Below are 19,326 nucleotides of genomic sequence, written 5' to 3'. Positions count from 1 at the left end.
TGCAACCATGCAGAAAAAAAAGCCTTCTGAAAACCAGTACAGTACTGTATATCACTGAAGTTATGTCGCAACATATAGCTGCAACAATTCTGTGAGCAACCAAAGTAGCTTTTGTTTTGCCCTCTAAAACTTTGTATTTTTAAATTCAACTGTTGTTTTAAGTACGGTAAATGGTTTTTCTTCCTTTTTTTAAAGCAGCAGTTTTTTCATTAAACCACAAACTCTACTTTAGAGTAAGGAACCCAGGTGCATCTGGGGAAGCAGACGCTCCCAGAGCAGACATGCAGACTTCCTGGATTAATTTTCCCCCGCGTGCTTCTTATTTCTAAACGCTGAACGAAATCACAGTGAAGAGCGACCCAGTGGACTATTGAAGCTTCCAGATTTATGAGGCCAGCACTGAACGATGAAGGTCTGGTAGTGAAAACACTGTCCGGAGGCGGCGGGCTGGAAGCCAGGGTGTTAGTTGACTTAAAACAACCTTTTGGTGTGGTACAACGGTGTCCCTTGATGAAAACGTCTGCACTGTCTTGTTATACAGCTTCTCTGATTTATGACGGTAATCTTCACATTGCTGCGGAGCCAATGTAAAGCCATCAATCATTCGGTTTCTGAAGAAATCATTAATACTCCACTAATAGTGAGAGCTCAGGAAGAGAGCTGCGCTCTTCTGTTTATTTCTCCTGACCCCTGAAACACAGAGCGATGTTCTATTTGCTCGGTGTTGGGAATCTGCGTTCAGTTTATGATTTGTGGCGCCTCTGGTTATGCAGGTTCAGCCACAAGCAAATAAGCCGTGTTTTTTCAAAATCAGCTCTTCTGAATGATCTCACTGAGTTAATGATAGGGGTTGAAGTGCAGTCAATGAGCTCTTCCTCTACTCCATCCTCCGCTTGGATGCCACAGATGATGGAGTGATGGGAAGTGGTTGGTAATGGGGATGCAAGTCCTGGCGCTGCTTTTGGCCTCAGCCGCACAGCGGCACACAGCAAAAGACAGCAATTAAGCCTGCGGCTCCTGTCTGGCCCACACAGACGCTCAGCATGGCCCTCAAACAGAGGCCTCTCTGGCTGCTTTTCTTCTCCGATCAGGTCTGCAGGAATTCAGTGACGTGAGCGTGGCAAGAGAGAAGTGTTTGTGTTTAGAGTCGCTGCTAATGATTTAAAATGTGCAGGGGACGTATGTGCATCTGATGTTTGCTCTGACTTTGCCAAGAGCCAAAGATTTGTTTAACCGCCCTCTCATTTTGTGTCTGATGCTTGAAGCTATGGGTTTATGTAAACCTATGCCAGAGTTTAGAGGGCTTAGACCACCCCAAACACGCAGACATATCCTGTCAGCGCATGCCATGCATCATCTGTTGGACTCCTTTTAGGTGCATGTTCCTGTCCAAGGTTAAAGTGGGAGGCAGGCGAGATCAAAACAGCCAAGGCAGGTAAAATATGGAGGCGAATCATTTCACTTACCACACACTTTGATACATAAATAAGTGTGCACTCCTTACTTTTCAGTTTTAAAGTGTCATGCGCAATAAAGGCTTGCAATTTTATCCCTTGAACACAAGATGTTGCTCTTTAGCTTGACTTGTTGCAGGCGGGTTTCTAGGAACAAAATTAACATGTGATCAAAGTTTTCTGGATTCTAGCCTGACAGCGATCTGTCGAAAAAAATGCCTGCATGGACTGTTTATTGAAATTGACCATAAGGTAATTTAGAGCTTTGAGAGCCTTCCTTTTAAACTGAAGGCTTTATATGTATATTTATAATCTGATCAGGCATAGCATTATCTCCACCTGCATAATAATCTCTGTAATTTGTCTCTATTTTTCACTGCCAGAACAGCCTCAACATGTCAAGTCCTAAACTCCGCTATCATGAGCGTTTGTGTCTAGCACCAAGATGTTAGCACCACATCCTATGAGATCTGTAAGTTTTGAAGTGAAGGATGGGCCTTGTTTGTCCACCACATCCCTCAGGTGGTTGTCTGGGTTGAAATTTGAGGAATTCGGAGGCCAAGTCAGCACCTCAAGCTTGTTGTGTTCCTCAAAAACATTTCTGAACAACTTTTGCTTCATGTCAGCTATGTTTCAGTTGCTGAATGACACCTCAGCTCTCAGGGAATGTGGTTTTAATGGAAGGTTTAAGCCACATGGTCTGGAATTTTACATTAAAGGAAAATCCACAGGAACTAAAACACACTACCTTCTTCCTATAGTGCCTCTGATGCCATGTTCTCCCCAGGAAAGCAATGTGTGGGGAAACCAGGTGACGTAGTCTTCTTTAATTTCTCCAGACTTCAGCTGTGATGCTCACATGCCCATCTAGTTTGTGGATATGCAGCCCTATGATTGGAAAACTGTGATGTAATGTGTTTTGTGGAAACATCCCCACAAAAGCTGCAGTTTTTGAGATGCTCTGAAACGATTGTCCAGCGATTACAATTTGACCGTGGTTCTGCTCAAATCAGTCCTCTTGGTAATTTTTCCTGTTTTAAACTTTTGGTTACATAAAATGCATTAGAATTATAAGTAGAATTTGTCGTTTCAGTGAGTATTCGTTTCTTGTGTGTAAGCTTAAACCTCCTAAACAAAACTGACCCAAATATATTCTGCAGTAACACACATACCTGGAGTGTGGATTGGTGGCTTCAACTCAATAAAATCAATCGATAAAAAGACATTAGCGTTGGATCTGATCACTGTTTTTGTGCCACAGTTGTTCCAGGACAAATTGCAAAATTCCTGCTCCTGTTGTTATACTTTATATTTACGTTTCTTACTCTGTCTGCAAAGGTTATGTAACCAGTAAAGGTTTTTGTGGATATCCAAGAACAGTCCTGACCTGCTGCTGTATGAAAACATGTCAAAATCTACCGCTAGACAAACATCTCGAAGACGGAATAAAATGTAGCATCCTCTGTCTTTGTGGTCATCCTCCCCGTTTCCTGCTGTTCACTTTTACTGCCGCAGGCTGCTTCCTACGCAACGCTGCAATCACTTCACTGGTTGGGAGTTCACTACAGTAGCATATTTAGACAGCTGTAAGCCCAAAAGCTCTTGGGGAACACATGGTAAAGGATTTTTTATATGTGGGAGGAGGATAAAATGAGAGTTTAGCTGATCCACTGCAGCTCTTTTCCTGTGCGGTTACTATTCATTCATGCTTCAGATCTTTACTTCCCCTTTCGCCTTCCTCACCTGGACTCAACACCAGCCTGAAAGGAGGACATATGAGGTTATTGGTGATTTTTCTGTGTAAACTGTGAAAAAAATAGAACTTAATTTACTTTTCACAGTTTAATATAAAGTAGCGTGCGTGTGCCTAAGGTTTTGTGATTCAAAATGAATGTTCTCAGTATGTGTAAGAGCATGTTGTGTTTCTTGGCGTGCAAAAGAGTGGAGCACATGCTGAAAACGAACACACTTAAAAACACAGGAGGGCTGAGGCTAAAGGATAAAGGTAATGACTTCTGTTTTATAAATAAAGTCATTAACGAACCTTGATTAAGCATGAGAGAGGCGACGTCACAATATCTGTGAGACGGTAATACCAAACAGCTTAATAAAGTAGGACTTCACTATTTTCGCAAAACAAATAAGTGAATAATGTGTGATGGTGAAATTTTGAAGCTGCATAAGACATTTTTAGTGTTATGTGTGAGAAATTGAAATAAGTTATTTAAATTAGGAGTTTCCTATTTAAATTAGGAATTTTCCATCCATCCATCCACCCATCCATTCATCCATCCACACTCTTGTCACTGGTGAGGCGGGGTCACCCTGGACAGGTCGCCAGTCTGTCGCAGAGGAGTTTACTATGTTTGTGAAATTACTTTTTTACAAATTTTAGCAATTAGGGTCATTGGCACAGTTAATGCACAAGTGAGATGTACATTTGTTTTCTACAAATTCCACATTTACATAGGACATTTTTATCAACATGTTGTAATCTTGTAGCAATGAACAAAAAACACAGAAGTTTAATTTCACTTGGCATGACCAGTGCAGTGAACCGCTGACATGATAATGAGCCTCCTGTTGTGATTATTCACAACAAAATCAAGAATCTCACAGAACTCGCTATCGACAAGCAGAGAAAGCTGTAGAGTAATTTCAGATTTCATAAACCTGACAGGACTTTCAAAAGTCACTTGATCTTCTCACCTTTGGACATGCTTTAAGACTCAGAAACATACGCAGCAAGGTCAGAAACTTAGTATATTTTCACCCTTAGACATCATCTACTGTTGAAGTCACAAAGTGATTTGATTTAAACTGAATAAATGTCCCATTTACTGTTAGCATTCAATGGTACAGCAACATAATTACATGACCTAAGGCAGCAAAATCAGCTGTTTTCTTTCACCATTAGCGCAGCGATCTCAGTTCTGGGCAGGACTGGGATTGAAAGCTTTGAAAGAAATTTTTTTTTTATTTTTTATTTAAGTCATGCTTGCCATGAGGCCTTGGTTAAAATCTATTTGTGCCCTACTGGCCACATTCCCTTGACGTACTGTACAGTATGTTATGTGCCAGTGGTTTTGATAAAACGGGTTCAGGGGTTCAGCTTTATTCACAGTAGAAAGCTGAAATGCTGTCAAATGAATATCATGTCATTATGAAAAGAGAAAACATTACTTATTGATGTATCAAGAAGAACTTAAGGGGAAAACTGATGTGTATGGGTTGGTTGCATTTATTTCAAGTCTCATTTACATTGTTGTCTCCTTGGGTTACATGTGGTTAACAAAGAGTGACCTCAGTTAATAAAAATTTGAGCTTTTACTGTAGTGAATACATCTAATTTTTCACTTTGTGGCCTTTCTGTGGAAGATTATTTTATTTAAGCTGTATTAAGCCTAAAAAAACACAGTGAGGTTTTTAAGCACTTTACTCATTTTACTGTTCTGCTGTTCAATAATTTTATCTTAAAGTTGTTTAAACTGTAAGATGCACTGGCATAAATGAAACCCTGCAGGTTTCTTTTGGATTTTGCTTAAATATGGATGTGTTTTGAGCATCGTGAAAATACTGAAGCTGAAGTTTTGATCCCTTTTCCATGCAAGCTCCATTAGATGATTGAGGGGTTTCTTTCAAACAGCCTATTTCAAAATTGCCAGAAAACATTTAGATGAGGTTTAAATGTAGGCTTTGACTAATCCCTAATCATACTCTGGGCATGGTTATGGTCGTTCTTTTCCATTTCGAGCCATTCCTCGATGGATTTGCTGCATTTGTGTGCTCAGGCTCATGTATAGAAAAACTACCTCTGATTCAACTTTCACTTTGGAAAAGACAGACATGCAATATATTGGAAAACTCCTTGCCTTGATGGAGTGCAGACTTCATGATCACAACCAGGGAATAAAAGCATTTGTATAACACATTTTATGCAACACAAGTCAGCCAAAGTGCTGTACACGTTAAAATATTCTTTATATGTTTTTGAATAAATACATTTTGTTCTAAACATATTCATACTCCTTGAACTTTTTCACATTTTGCCATATTGTTTCTACAATCTTCAGTGTTTTTGTTGGAATTTTGTGTGAGAGGAACAGAGATGAATATTTTTTACAAATAAAATGTGAAAAACGTTTTGTGTGTCGTTTATGTAGATCTTGGTCATAGATAGGAACCAAAATCTATGCAAGCTACCTCTAAGTTAGCTTCACAGATCAAGAATAGCTAGCTTGTTTTAGCCAGAAATGTAACACTGGAATGTTTTTGTGTGCATGTAAAAGATTTGTACGTCTACAGTTCAGCTGCATTGTTTCAGTAGGACACTGAAACAATGCAGCTGAGGACAATTTATTTCTACTTTAATAGTTTCCATATCTGTTGGTCAAATGCAGGTCATAATAAGGAACTGATGAACACAAGCTTCTTTCAGACTCTATGTAATTGCATCATTATTTAACAAAGTGGAAAATGTCAGTTTTCAGAGGACGCTGCATAGGTTGAAACCTCCACCTTTTATCATATTGCTCTCACTTTCAGAGCATCTCAGAGCCAAAGACAACACACATTGCAGATTTATAAAATGGGAAACACATGTTATTGGTGTGACTTTATTTTTAGGGTTAAAAACTGAAACCTTAGCTGCGTGAAGCCTGTAGGGGGATCAGACATGTCTATTCTGCTGCTACAGAAAAGCTCTGTGTGTGAAAACTTCCCACTCGGACAATATGAGCAGTGAGCGTCTGAGACAAACCAGGTGCCTTTTCATGTGGAGGTGCGTCTTTATGTCTGTGGATCGTTGTCTCATTTTGCAATCATAGAAGAAGTTAACAAGAGAGCCAGTTACACGTCTGCAAATCATCAAATCTGGATTTCAGCTTTGAACGTCACTTTTTTTTTTTTTTTAGCACCGTGAGGCCGCTAGTTAATCTTAATAACATGACTCTTGGTGTGCTGTTATTTCAACTCAGATCAGGGTTTTAATTTAATTTAAATTATCCATGTAGATTTTCAAATTTATAGGGATAAATATAACTTATTTTCACACTGTGTTTTCTAAGCTATTGCTTATATATATATATATACTGTATTTACAGTATATATACTGTATATATATATATATATATATAGGTCTTCATTTTTTAAAGAATTGTATTTTTTTCAATTACTGAATGCAATTTCTTTTAATATAATATAATATACTCAAAATTCCCCTTCAAAATAAAATACAGATAAACCAATACTGTAGAAGTTTTAAACTAAATTATTAAGGCATATTTTTAACTCCTAGCCTTGGGCAGAACATAAAGGGTTTTATTGCCCACTAAACAGCCGTATATAACATACTACACCTGGATTTGTTGAGAATGTACAATATCCTATTATTAATGTTTTCATTGTAAATCTATTCTTTAACTCTTTGGAGAAAAAAAAAATTATTGAGTTTTTAATTGTGCTGAAATTCCCAAATAGCTTGGGGATTTTCATAAAAAGGAGATGCAATAGTCTGAAAGTCTAAAGATGATCTAAACTGGAGATGTTTACCTTCTATAATAGGTTTCCCATTTTATGCAATTTTCCAACATTACATGCTTTCGCAACCAAAGTCAGCTTTTTGTTTGTTTCCGGTGACTTTTGTTATCATATGACGGACCGGAACCATGTGACCACACATGCAGAAAATCAGCCGACACAAATAATGAGACTTTATTTATTTTATTCTTTTTTAGCGCTAGAAAAGAGAGACGCTTACCCTCACAGGCTAATTTGTTGTGGAGTGAATATAACCGAAATTATACAGCATCTGCTCAAACACGGAAGACACATTGCTTATATCCTAAGGTCCGCCTCCTCGTCTGCTGATGTGTTACGTCACTACAGGTCTTCCCAGTGGTCATCCGATGCTCTAAATGAACTAAAGTTAAGTTTTGTTTCTACAGTAAGTTTCCATATAAAACAAAAGGCTTTTGTGCAGAATCTTTGTGTCCGTAGTTTGTGTGTGCGTGCATGTATGGTGCGTGTCTGGAGTAAACGTCTCAACACTCTCTAGCAAGATGATAAAGGAATTTGAACCATATTTTAAGTTACCCAAATACCAAATATTTTAAAGGACCTCAAGCTATTCAAACAGCCACAAAACATCTATTTGTTCCCAGAGAGCATGTTCTGTACCGATTTCTAAAACAGCTTCAAAGAAGCTTTATTTCCAGATGACAAGGCAGCAGTGTGGTCTGTTCGTTGAAGCACAAGGGATTAATTTGGTGCTGGCTTGTCCATAAATAAGTTATGCTGCTGCTTTGTGTGCGTCCAGATCTGAATGTAGGACCCAGACTCTTTTTTTTTTTTTTTTTTTTTTTTTTTTATTCCCTTGGAACCCACCATGGAGGTCCAGAACAACTGACTCCAGCCACTTTACGTGGCTAATTTATACCCCTCCCTTCCTCTTTAAAAAGGTCAGAGATGCTCTGATGGGTGAGTGAAGGGTTGTGGGTGTATGTGGGATTGGGATCAGGTGTGGTGGAGTTCCTGTAGCAGTGAAACCTTGACGGGTCAGCCCTAGCGTTCACAGGAAAAGCTGCTAAAACATTTGCTGATGGAAAAGGGGGGGGGGAAGCTCGGTGCTGGGAACATGAGTGGCGGTTTGAGGAAGCAGTAAATGTCATTGCTGATTCTTAATTACGTGGCGTATCCCCTCTCTGCACTGCGGAGGCTGTGGAGTTTTAGGGAAATATTCATATGGGAGCACATTGTGGTTACTGGCTTTCTCATCATGTCACTATAAAGAGTTCAAACATTTATTGTGAAATATTATGCTATAATTAATGTAGCGGACAATTTTACAGAATATATATTACGTTCTTTCTGCTGATTATCAATGCATGTTCTTGTAGAATTAGTTAAATATGTTTAAAGATTTTTTAATGATTATCAGGCGTATATTTTTCCAGAAGTTTAGGTTTATGTTATTTCTGTTGGGTTTAAAACAAATCTCCAAAATTTATGGATCAGCTCAAAATTCTTGCATTATTTTAAAGTTCACATAACTGCTGGAAAAATCCAAGATTTTAAAATGTTTTTTTTTTTTTTGTGAGAATATTCTCTAAGTTCATTAGATACGCATCTTACCATCTCACCGTTCGTTCTGCAACCTGCGTCTCCATGTGGAGATTTTCTTTGTTCCACCTGCTATTACATTGATGTGCTGGTTACATTTTAAAAGGCCAAATCAACTATTTCCTACCAAAGCAGAAACTCTTTCCACTTTTTACAACTTTTGTCAATTATCTTTTTTTTTGTGCTCTGGGTCAGTACCACCCTTTGCTGGTCTGATGAGTTGCCGTTTCTTTCCCTCTTCTTCTATTGTGCAACTCCACACAAACCATGTTTTATTTGCCTATGGCACCTACTGATTGAAGTTTTTTGATACAGTAAGTTATTTTCATGAACTGTGGGAAATAAATTGTCATGGTTTCAACAGGTAGTTTAATCCAGGTGTATTCCATTATCTGAATTAGACTCTTTTTGCATTTATTTTGGTCCAGTTGACTCATAAGACGGCACATTCTGAATCCAAATATCTCCAAGTGACCTCCTGCTGGTAGATAATGTTTATTGCGCTTATATAACCAAATTTTCTTTCAATGCACTGTGAGTAAAACACAGAGAAATACTTTATTGGCTGCCAAAGAAAGTACAAAATGTACAGCAGGTACTCACAAACGGTCGATATAAAATATCCTCACCACTGCGTTACCAAAAGAAGTCGAGTATAAAACAACCAAAACAACAAAAGCAAGAAAGAGGAAAGGGGTTAACTGACCAGAACTCATCATGGAAAACGGCAGTAACAAGATTCAATCTTTCCTTTTTTTACAAGCGACTTTTGATGTGGATATGCGTTTTATGCTGTCGACTCAGAATGCACTTATTTCAAAGAAGTAATGTCACGGGATAAAAGTCCAAAGTATGTGTTCATACTTTGAACACATACTGTTCAAAGTATGAACTTTGGACATACTTTGGAAGTGGTTATGGAAGTGGTTATGGTGTCAAGTTGGGACACCAGTATGGAAGATTCCAAGCTTGTACTGCAGTAACTCTGACAGTGTTTGGCTGTCCGTACTCTGTCCGGGTGATTTGGTGAGAAACTCTGGAGTGGCTGGAGAAGAGTCCTCTGAGATAGTTTGGGCATCTTTTCAGGATGTAAATATGCCTTTGGAAGTTGTTCTGCTGTATCGCAGTGGGAATAAAAGTCAGTGTTGACCCAAAACTGACCAGAGCGACTATAAATTTGTTCGTTCTTTCTTGAAGCCGTCTTTAAATGCCTTTCACCATTTATTCCATCTGGACGAATGGCTGGATTGGAAAGTTGCTGGGTTGGAAGATGGACGGATGAACTGATAAACAAACATGTGAATGGGATGAATTTATGAACTGACATGTTGGCTGATTTACTGATTGATTCCTTAGTCAATGAAGAGATGGATAAATGGGTTCATTTATCCATTTACTCTATAAGATGAAATTTTCTGTATCTTTTTATTTTTTTGGCAAAAATTCCAACTTGTCTAATACTTTGTTTTATAGTTTGTAAAACTAGCTTCATTCCTCAGAGGTGTACTTAGTGTTGGGAATCTCTTTGTATCTGTTTTAGGATTAATTTACCTTTCAGCAAACTACTCCATGTTGCATATTCTTTGGCCGCAGTTTATTTATTGGTTGGTGTTTAAGCCAATGTCAGCTATCCAGCATAAGCTAATGAGTTGTTCCAGAGCAATGCCTTATGTGCTCGAGAAGTGAATCATTTTATCTTCATCTGTACTTTAGATGTTCAGGGACCAAAGTCCAGGTAGAATAAATGTCTCCTCTACAGCACCGACGAAGTTAAATAAGATCTTGACTTCGTTCGTAACGGCCACACTGGGATATTGGTCTTTCCCCTGAGCAGATCATTTTCCTCGTACGTGTAGTGCTATTCGTCCTCCCACCCACAAATTAGTAAAGGAAATGTTCCCATCACTTGTGAGACACAGCGATCCAACAGAGCAACCCTCATAAACAATGAGGATGAAGAATAATAAAAGGAAACATCTGCTTTATAGGGGTGCGGAGGAGGTGAAGGCTAAAAGTTAGATCCTAAACATCAGAAACAGTAATGAACAGAGGAAATGTTTTTATATTTTTCTTTTTAAATCTAACTTTTTGTCTCTTCCATCAGTGCTAGAATTGCTTCTAGCTGACTGTCACAGAAGTACATCTAGCTTTTAATCCCTTTTTTGGTTGAGGAGAGGAAATGTGGTTGGTTTTCAGCTGCAAGTCGTAAAATCCTTGTCCTGGTAAAACATTTTATACTGTGACCCGGCGAGTTTTTAAACAGCAACTTTGGCGTAAATCAAGACAAGAACACATGTAGGTCTCGTATAGTATGTGCGGATGGTGAGAGGCTAACGTTGATCCCACTTGAATCATTTAAATCTCTCCGTGGGAGCCAATGTTTTGGGCTCTTGAGTGCACCTTAACGTCGGTCGTCAGTAACTTTAGCTTCATTTGTCTCTCTTTCTGAGAACTCTGAGACTGTTAACTTAGGCCGTGACCTCATAATGTGGAGACCTTTAATTTGACCCTTCTTCAACTTACAAAGGAGAAGACGAAGGAGTCAGCCAAACCTCTGCTGCCTGGAAAGCAAACCTTTCCATATAAGAGGTTGTTTTCTTATTTTATGACAAAATAAATGAAGACTATAAGTTCAAACGAGATTGTCAAAAAGTGAATGGGATTGTTTGTATGACTTTTATTGCTTAACATGTGGTCAGTTCATTGTTACCAAGTAAAAATAGTTACTGCTATGCCCTACAGCTGGTTGAAAACAGTAAAAGCTATATGTTTTCATGTCAGACTGTCAATGTATCCACAAACACCAGAAAAATGCTGCAAGATTTGTTACTTTTGAAAAATAGCTGGTCTACTGACATAAAGGCAGTCAAAAAAGAGCACAAAAAGAGCTTGTGCTGGCTTTACTTCCTATAAATGCTCAACAAGATGTTCCATATGTTCTTACTGTAGTAAGCATTTTTAGGTGGTCAGGGGTAGGATGACTATAAAGCTGCTGTCCATCTGAAAGAGTTACTCACACAACGTTGAGTAAACAAAGAATCTCATGAGAAGGTTCAGTATGAGATTAATTAATCCCAAATGCTTTAAAAAAGAATACGTGCAATCATTACTGCACCTATGCTTCATAATGATGCTGTCAGAACACAATAATTAAGTTTTTTTTTACATAAATATGTAAAACTTATGCTTTGGAGTTTTGAGTTTCTGACCAATCTTACCGTTTAGAAAGAAAACTTTAAATTGTTAAAAGGACATGTTAAAGGTTGAGCTTGATACAGTTAGCATCCAGAAACTGGGATGTCTATTAAAAAGGCATTTTTTTTCAATTGCAGATGTTGTTTACCATCACTTTGTCAATTAATAACAAAGGCACAAGATTAACAATGACCACAAACTACAAGTTTAGCCACACTTACTTTTAAGGGTTAACTTAAGTCACTGTAAACACCACAATTTGGGTAAACATATAGTTAGTTGATGTCAAATTAAAGAGAGACTCCGGCTAAAATGAATTTTTGTTTGTTGTCCATCTGCCTACTTTCTGGTATCTCCTGATTTCTCAGTTTCTGTTCTTTTTCTTTATGATTGATAAAAGAAAGACCAAAACTAAAACAATCTTAAAGCAAAGTTATCTGCTTAAACACTGGAGCGTTTGTCTTCGAACGATTATTTCCACAGTCATCCCACACCTCCTGCATGCTTCCCTTCCTTACGCAATATCTTTACCTTCCTGGAGTAAAATAACTCCAGATTATATTGTGTATTTTTTTTTCTCACCTCATCTTCACAGATTATTGTTTGAACCGACTAAAGTCGCTGCCAGAAGTGCTGTGGCAGAGAAGCGGTGTCAGTCAAACACATTAATTTCCTCCCTGTGTGTTTGGTTTTTGCGATTAAGGGCCGCACATCACCTATCCCTCGGTTTATTTTCAGTAGTCGCACGTATGCAGATAGGAGAAGGATTTCCTGCAAAAGTAAACATCAGAAGCTTATGGATTAAGTCAGCAGGAGGGAGTGCGACCTCGGTGTTGACCTGAGAAAATGGGCTTAACACCAACGTTAAGTGGCGAGTAAAGTGTGTGTTTTAGATACCTCTCCTACTGGCACAATTTGCATACGACCCCTCCGTTTTATCAATCTAACAGAGTAAACCTTGTACCTGCTGTGTGGATGGCTGGATTAAAAAAAAAAAAAAAGTGTGTGCGTGCGCATTGGTTAAGCTGTTCAGCCCAACATAGTGATTACGGTCTCCCACTGTTTGCTTTGCAGTGCCACACATTCCACACAGCCTTAATTGATTAAAATGATGCGGTGCTTTATTTGGGATTCCTGATTTGGAACATTTTTATTGTGTTTGGACCGTTGCGGCAGAAGGCCCCCGTTAAATCTTGCTACCTTGTAAGGAGCACCAGTGGGTTGGCACTAAATTTAACTGCTCTATTTTGAATGTTCTGTTTCATATTTGAGTTCTTGTGTCCTGCAATTGCCTAAGAAAATGAAAGCCACTCACTGTATGCTATATTCCCTCTGAGCCAAAAGCTGTCCATCTGAACATGTGCTCTCCCCTCTCCCCCTGTAACCAGAGGGTTTGTCCCCCAAGGGTACACCTGGCACGTTCCCCACTTTCACAGCATACATGTTCGCTCTGGCTGCAACTGCCAGATGTTATGAAAGGCTCTATTGAAGCAGACATTCAGCTCATAAAAAAAGTCTATCTTGATAGCTTCAGCGACCAGACCATGTCATCTGATTTACATGGGACTCTCACACATAGTCCGGTGGGAAAGACTAAAGCACGGTCTGGATTTGTACATGCGATGCCAAATGTATGTCTCCGTCTCTTTTCCTGCTTGGAAATATAAACCAATTTGTAAGGAAAGCACACTACAGCTTCTTTTTTTTTTCAGTGTGTGAAATAGCTGAAATATGTAAGAAGGCTGGAAAAAGACGGAGAAAAATCATTCAGGCCAGAAATGCAGCCCCAACACGACGGGATTGGTGGAGGAACTGAATCGAAAGTGAGCTAAAAGATCAAAAACTTTGAGACAGAAATCCGAAATCTCATAAACAGAAATGGTTTATTGTTGTTTACTTATCCATCCTTTGTACAAATCTGTGGCACACATTCTGCCTTCTCTTAGTCAATGCTTTGTATTGTTTTTTTTTACCGAACTGGGGTCACAAATATGGAAGTCTGAGGTCCTGAGATCCTTAGAAATAAACCTAAATACAAAAAAATGATGATGAGACAGCATATGCATTTCAGAAATGTTGTTAAAGTAAAAAAAAAAAACAGAAACAAAAAAAAACCAAGATTCACAAATAAATAAAATCAACATGTTGGGCAACACAATTATTCTTTCTCCCCACATTCTCAGGGGAGAAAGACTCACCTGGTAATAATTAAATTTTTAGCTATTGGAGTAACGCTTAAGAGAAATTAATTCATTCAGAGAATGTCATGAATATGCTGCACCAATTGCAGTTTGCTGGCCGATCCCTGGTTACCGATCTTTAAAAAGCCTGACCTGCCGATTTTGATTTTTGCTGATAAAATTTTTTTTTGTCTGAAATGTCGCTAAATATAGCAAGAAAGTCACCGAGTTGGTAACAGTGCGGTGAATATTGTTAACTGTAAATGTTCAGACCTGACTTAGTGGGCCGGTCTGTTAGGCAAACCTCTCACTGTAGAGCAGAAGAGGACAGAGGCTGATTTTTAAACCTTTGCTGACGAAGATAAGATAAGGGGATAAGATCAGCTTCACATGTAAGTAACAGCCAATCAGGATCCCCCAAAATTAAGGAAATCGGCGCCCAGAAATCAACTGGTCGATAAATCAGTTGGCCAATAAATATATCCTATATTATACATGTATATAATGTAAACGGCACTGCCAGAGATGCAATAAGTTTATAGCAGGTGTGTGAATGATCTAATGATCAGACTGCTGATTGCAGCCAGTCAACAATGTTAGCAGAACTAGAGGGCCCCAAAGCCAAATTTTGCTTAGGGCCCTTTGGAGGCTTGGACCGGGCCTGGCGATATAGTTATAGTTTTCTTCTCTTACCACAGCAATCACTTAATAATCGCAAAATAAACATTAAGCCTAAAACCATACTGCTGCAACAGACTGAATGTTCTGCTCATTGTGTGGGAAATAGCTGAGTGTTTTTTTTTTTTTTTTTTTGTGGCGTTGTTGTCAGTTACTATGGTAACGAGTCTGCGCATAGCTGCACTGATACAAAGAGTGAGAAAGAAGCAGTTTTGAGTTGTACTTTAACGGTTTTTCCATTTGCTGTGGAGCACAGCACAAAATTAATAATATCTACATGTCCAAGTTTGATTGAGTTATTATTCTACGGCGGCAGCGTGGCTATGGATGACATGTGTGAGCGTTGTGAGCGTTGTCCGCATGCGCGAAATTTCTTTATGTAAACAATAACATGCAGGGGGTCTATATTTGTAAATATGATTATGATTAAGTCAGTGCCTCACCGGTTATGAACCTCACCGCACGTCACTGTTTTCAGTGTATTATTCTACTCCACCTACAATACGCAAGCTTGCTTGTGCTAAATTCAAAGGTATCAAAGAATAAGTGGCTAAAACCAAGTGCATGCCACATTTTTTTCGATTACTATTTGCAGCTTCCAAAACAAAAATCCTGTGATGAAGAATTTTTTATTTTTTTTTTTTACATGACAAAGTATGAAGAAGTTCATGGGGAATTCATATGTTCAGCTGTACTTTTCCTCCAGTGTCATCAAATGTAAGTGTGACAGAGTGAATCTGCCTTGTTTCCACTGCTGCGCTTGACCGAGGCCTATTCACCGACTGACTCCGAGAGTCAGAACCGAGACCTCGTGAAGCTCAAATTCACTACCTCACCAGCTACTTTCCCCCTCAAAAGTCCACGCGCAGTGCGCACAAAAAAAATTACAGCCTCCCAGGCCCCTCCCTCCACCTCCACATGTTGCTCCTGAGGAAAAGCAGCTGAGAGCCAGAGCGGACGCAGCAGGCTGGCGGCGAGGACACGAGTAGTGAGTCAGAGAGGAGAGCGCAGCAAGCATCCGACTCACACAGGCGGAGCTGAGGCGACATGGAGCTGGGGGCTTGCAAGCTACTGGTGACGACTCTCCTTGTGCTGGTACTGGACTTATTTGTTGTATTTTTGTTAATCACATTTCCTTTGCTGTGCTATAAAATAGCCTGTGAATCCTATTTATATCAGAATCACTTGAAAATTATTCTGCAGGTTGTTGTTCTGGTGATTTTAGGGCTCTCTGTTGCTTTACAGTGACTGCCCTGAGTCGTGCATGACAAAGGTTTCAGCAGATGTGTGCATATCATATGTCTTTGAGACTAAAAAAAGGAATCATTTGTATATTTACACAGTCTGCTGAAGAAGGCTCCAGAGTCGGGTTTCCCTTTCCTTGTTGCAGGAGTTTTCCATCTTCAAGGGAAAATGTACTTAGCCTCAGCTGTTGACAGGTGTCTTAAACAGAGTCTGCCTGTCACAGCTTAACACATAGCTTGGATATACAGTTCTGAACAAAAGCCTTCACTTACTTTGTATTTCTTTACATTTTGTCTCCAATCAGCCAGTCTTTTCTTAAATATAGTGTTTAGAAGTGGTTGCAGTGGATAGTTCTTCAGGTTTTCTTTAGGTTTTTCTTTGGATTTTGGATTTGGGGTTAGGCCAACAAAAAACAGTCTTCAAAGGAATCATTGTACGGTAAGTTTGTTAAACCACATATTTTTTGCTGAATGGGGTATTAATTTGGGCTCATGTGGAACTGTGCAAAAAATCTTCACTCGCCCTTAAATCACTAATTGAATTTTCTTTCTCTTTCTTACAAAACAAGATTACAAATCAAGGATGTTGTGGATTATTTTTATTCCTCTTTTGCGTCCCACTTTTTAACATTCTACATGTTCCATGTTTAAAAAAAATAGCCAAAATTTTATGAAAATCTTTGCGAGACCTTTAGGAAGCCTGCAAAATGAAAAAGGTAATAAAGTAGCTAATAAGTCCAGATTTTTGGATGGAAGATATTGGTGTAAAATTTCTTAGCACAGATGTGTCACTCTTTGATTGTTGACGCGTCATTTTAGAATAAAGTATGATGACGTAAAATTTTTAGTGCATTAATGTGTTTGCTAAATTCGTCTCGTACGTCTAAAGCATAAAAGCAAGTGACTTGCAGTCTGTCCTGGTTGTAAAGGTTCACCTGGAGGTATCGGAGCAACATGGCTGGTAAACGTGGCAGTGAAAGGTTTAGGGAGGCTCTGGAAGTGGTAATCGGATGAATTTTGATTAGTAACTCTGAAGACCAAAGGGATTGCTCTCCAAAAAGTGAAGTCTTGTCCTCCTTTGTTTCCATCAAGAACAATAGAACCACAGTGAGCCAAACGACTCTTCATCTATTCCTTCCATTCTTCATCCGCTTCCCCTTCTCTCGCCTCATCGGCCTCGTTACGCCCCCGGACGAAGCTCTTCGTTTGTAATTGAGTGAATAATTCCCTGATTGCTTTTCAAAGGAGACTTAAGGTGGTGAGGAAACAGGCTGGCCAGTGCACAGCCTGTGTTTATTTACCAAGATCCAAACATTAAAATAGTTGGCTCCTGGAGAAAGGGCCGCCGTTGCCTACATGTTTGCCTAAATGCTCTGCTGACTTTGTTTAGGTCTCGCCATCCGCCTCTGCTGTTCCTCAGGCGTCATCAGCGCTGACAGGCATTTATATCAGTCCCCATGCACTTTTTAATAATGTGAACCCCACCACTTCGCTCTGTTTCTGGAGAGCAGGGTTGTTGTTGCAACCAGGACCCAAAGAAAATAATCAGCAGACTATTATTGCATTGTATCTGCTTTCCTCTGTGATATCCATTTATTCTTGTAGACCAAACACAGTGCCATTCTGTTGGAAAAAGGGCTCAAAGGGGTCGAAATGACTTCAACATAAGAAATGTGTGTGTGAGCTGAAATATAGGGTCCATTTTCAGGTCAGTCAGTATAAATTACCTTAAGACCAAAGGGTGAACTCTTTTCCTTACAGATCAAGATATGTGAATTTATAGCTATTGTAAAATTTGCTCAGTTCAGTTGATCTTTTTAGTTATAATTCAGATTATCCTCTTTATAAACAGAAGTATTTTTGTAATATTGACAGATTCCATGTCCATCTGTCCATTGTCTATACCTGCTTATTCTTGATGCCTGTTTCCAGCGGCCACCGGGCAAGAGGCGGGGTACCAACCCAACCCATCACAAGGCAGCATAGAGACGCACAGGACAAACAACTATTCATACTCATACCCACTATAGGGCAGTTGAGAGTTAATCTAACACTCATCAATCAAACAATCAATCAAATTTTATTTGTATAGCACATTTCAGCAGCAAGGCATTTCAAAGTGCTTGACATCATATCAAACACAGAAACACAATGCAACATAGAATCAACAATCAAAACACAACATTAAGTCAAGTTTCATCAATAAATTTGTAATCGATTACGTTTCAAATACAATCCTAAGCAGGTGGGTTTTTAGTCGAGTTTGCATCCATAGAAGGTTTACCTGTTACACTCCTACTGTGTTATATGGAACAAAATACCTATTTATTTTTATTCCCCCTCACGCTCACAATCACACAGTTTAAAACTCATGGGTTTTGGGACTGTGGGAGGAACCCAGAGAACCTGGGGAGAACCCAAGCATGTACAGGCAGAACATGCAAACTCCATGTAGAAAATCCAGGACCTTCTCGGTCGGCTCAAAAGTGTTAACAACTATTAAAAACCCAGCTGACTGTATTTATTCACTGATTTTGTAACAATCCTTCCACCTAAATGACACAATCAAATTGTGGACGATTCGATTGTGTCATTAATTTTGCAGCATTCCCTGATACTGACCTGGTGAAGGAGTAAATGCATGAAATTTAATGAAGACATAGAGTTAATGATCCTTTAGTAGTTTCATCTAGAAGAGAAACGTAGCGAAAGACATAAACTCTGAGCCAATCCTAAAACCCATTCCATTAAATCGGTACACTCCAGGAAAGGGTCACAGCTAAAGAGCAACGCCAGGCTAGATGCAACTTCTATGAAGAGAAAAAAAAATGGAGAGACTGAAACTGCAGACAATGCATAATTTGAGAGTGGTTAGAGGAAACTTTATTAGTATGTTCTGGAGTCTAAAGCAGCATAAACAGCATCTACCTCAGGGGAGCTGGTTCCACAGGAGATGCGACTGAAACCTGAAAGATCTGCCTCCCACCCTCCAGTAAATCTGCAGTCTGAGAGTAAAGTTCAATCATATCTCTAACATACTGTAGGTATCAATTGTCATCAGAACTGCAAATTGGTGTTGACATCAATGAATCTCTCCAGGAAACAGACAGAAGAATCAAGTCAGGAGTCAATATGGGAAAGAAAAACAAATGGTTTACAAAATTCAGAGCAGCAACATCTTTGTAAATGAGTCTTTTTAGGACAGAGATGGAGGCACAGACCCAGGAGTATTTTAATGAGAAAAAGCAAAAGCACTTTAATTTAATTTAAGAGTACTTTTCTATAAAAAAAAAATTACAAAAAGATTTTGCTAATGCCTCTGTCCTGGAAAACGACTCTCCCAAACTCAGAAATACTGGACAAGGATTACTTTCTGCTGAAAAAACAACAACGGCGATACAGAAAGGGGTTAGCATTAGCATTAGCATTGACATCACAGTCAATGAGTCAGTCTAG

At 39.0% G+C, this 19,326-nt stretch overlaps 1 protein-coding gene across 4 annotated transcripts in view; it reads left to right on the top strand.

Moving 5' to 3' along the window:
* The window catches only part of adamtsl1 (ADAMTS like 1), a 104,742-nt gene that overhangs the window by 49,927 nt on the left and 35,489 nt on the right, over positions 1–19,326 (top strand). The window contains exon 1 of one of the 4 annotated variants that reach the window (XM_023346505.1): positions 15,575–15,721. The exons of the other annotated variants lie outside the window; for them this stretch is intronic. Coding sequence (XP_023202273.1) covers positions 15,674–15,721 — 48 coding nt within the window. The 5' untranslated portion in view covers positions 15,575–15,673. Of the gene's footprint in view, positions 1–15,574; positions 15,722–19,326 lie in introns of those variants that run through there. 4 annotated transcript variants of the gene reach the window in all.

The sequence above is a fragment of the Xiphophorus maculatus genome, chromosome 14, assembly GCF_002775205.1.
Source record: "Xiphophorus maculatus strain JP 163 A chromosome 14, X_maculatus-5.0-male, whole genome shotgun sequence".
NCBI lineage: Eukaryota > Metazoa > Chordata > Actinopteri > Cyprinodontiformes > Poeciliidae > Xiphophorus > Xiphophorus maculatus.
This window is presented reverse-complemented; position numbering and strand designations above follow the sequence as displayed.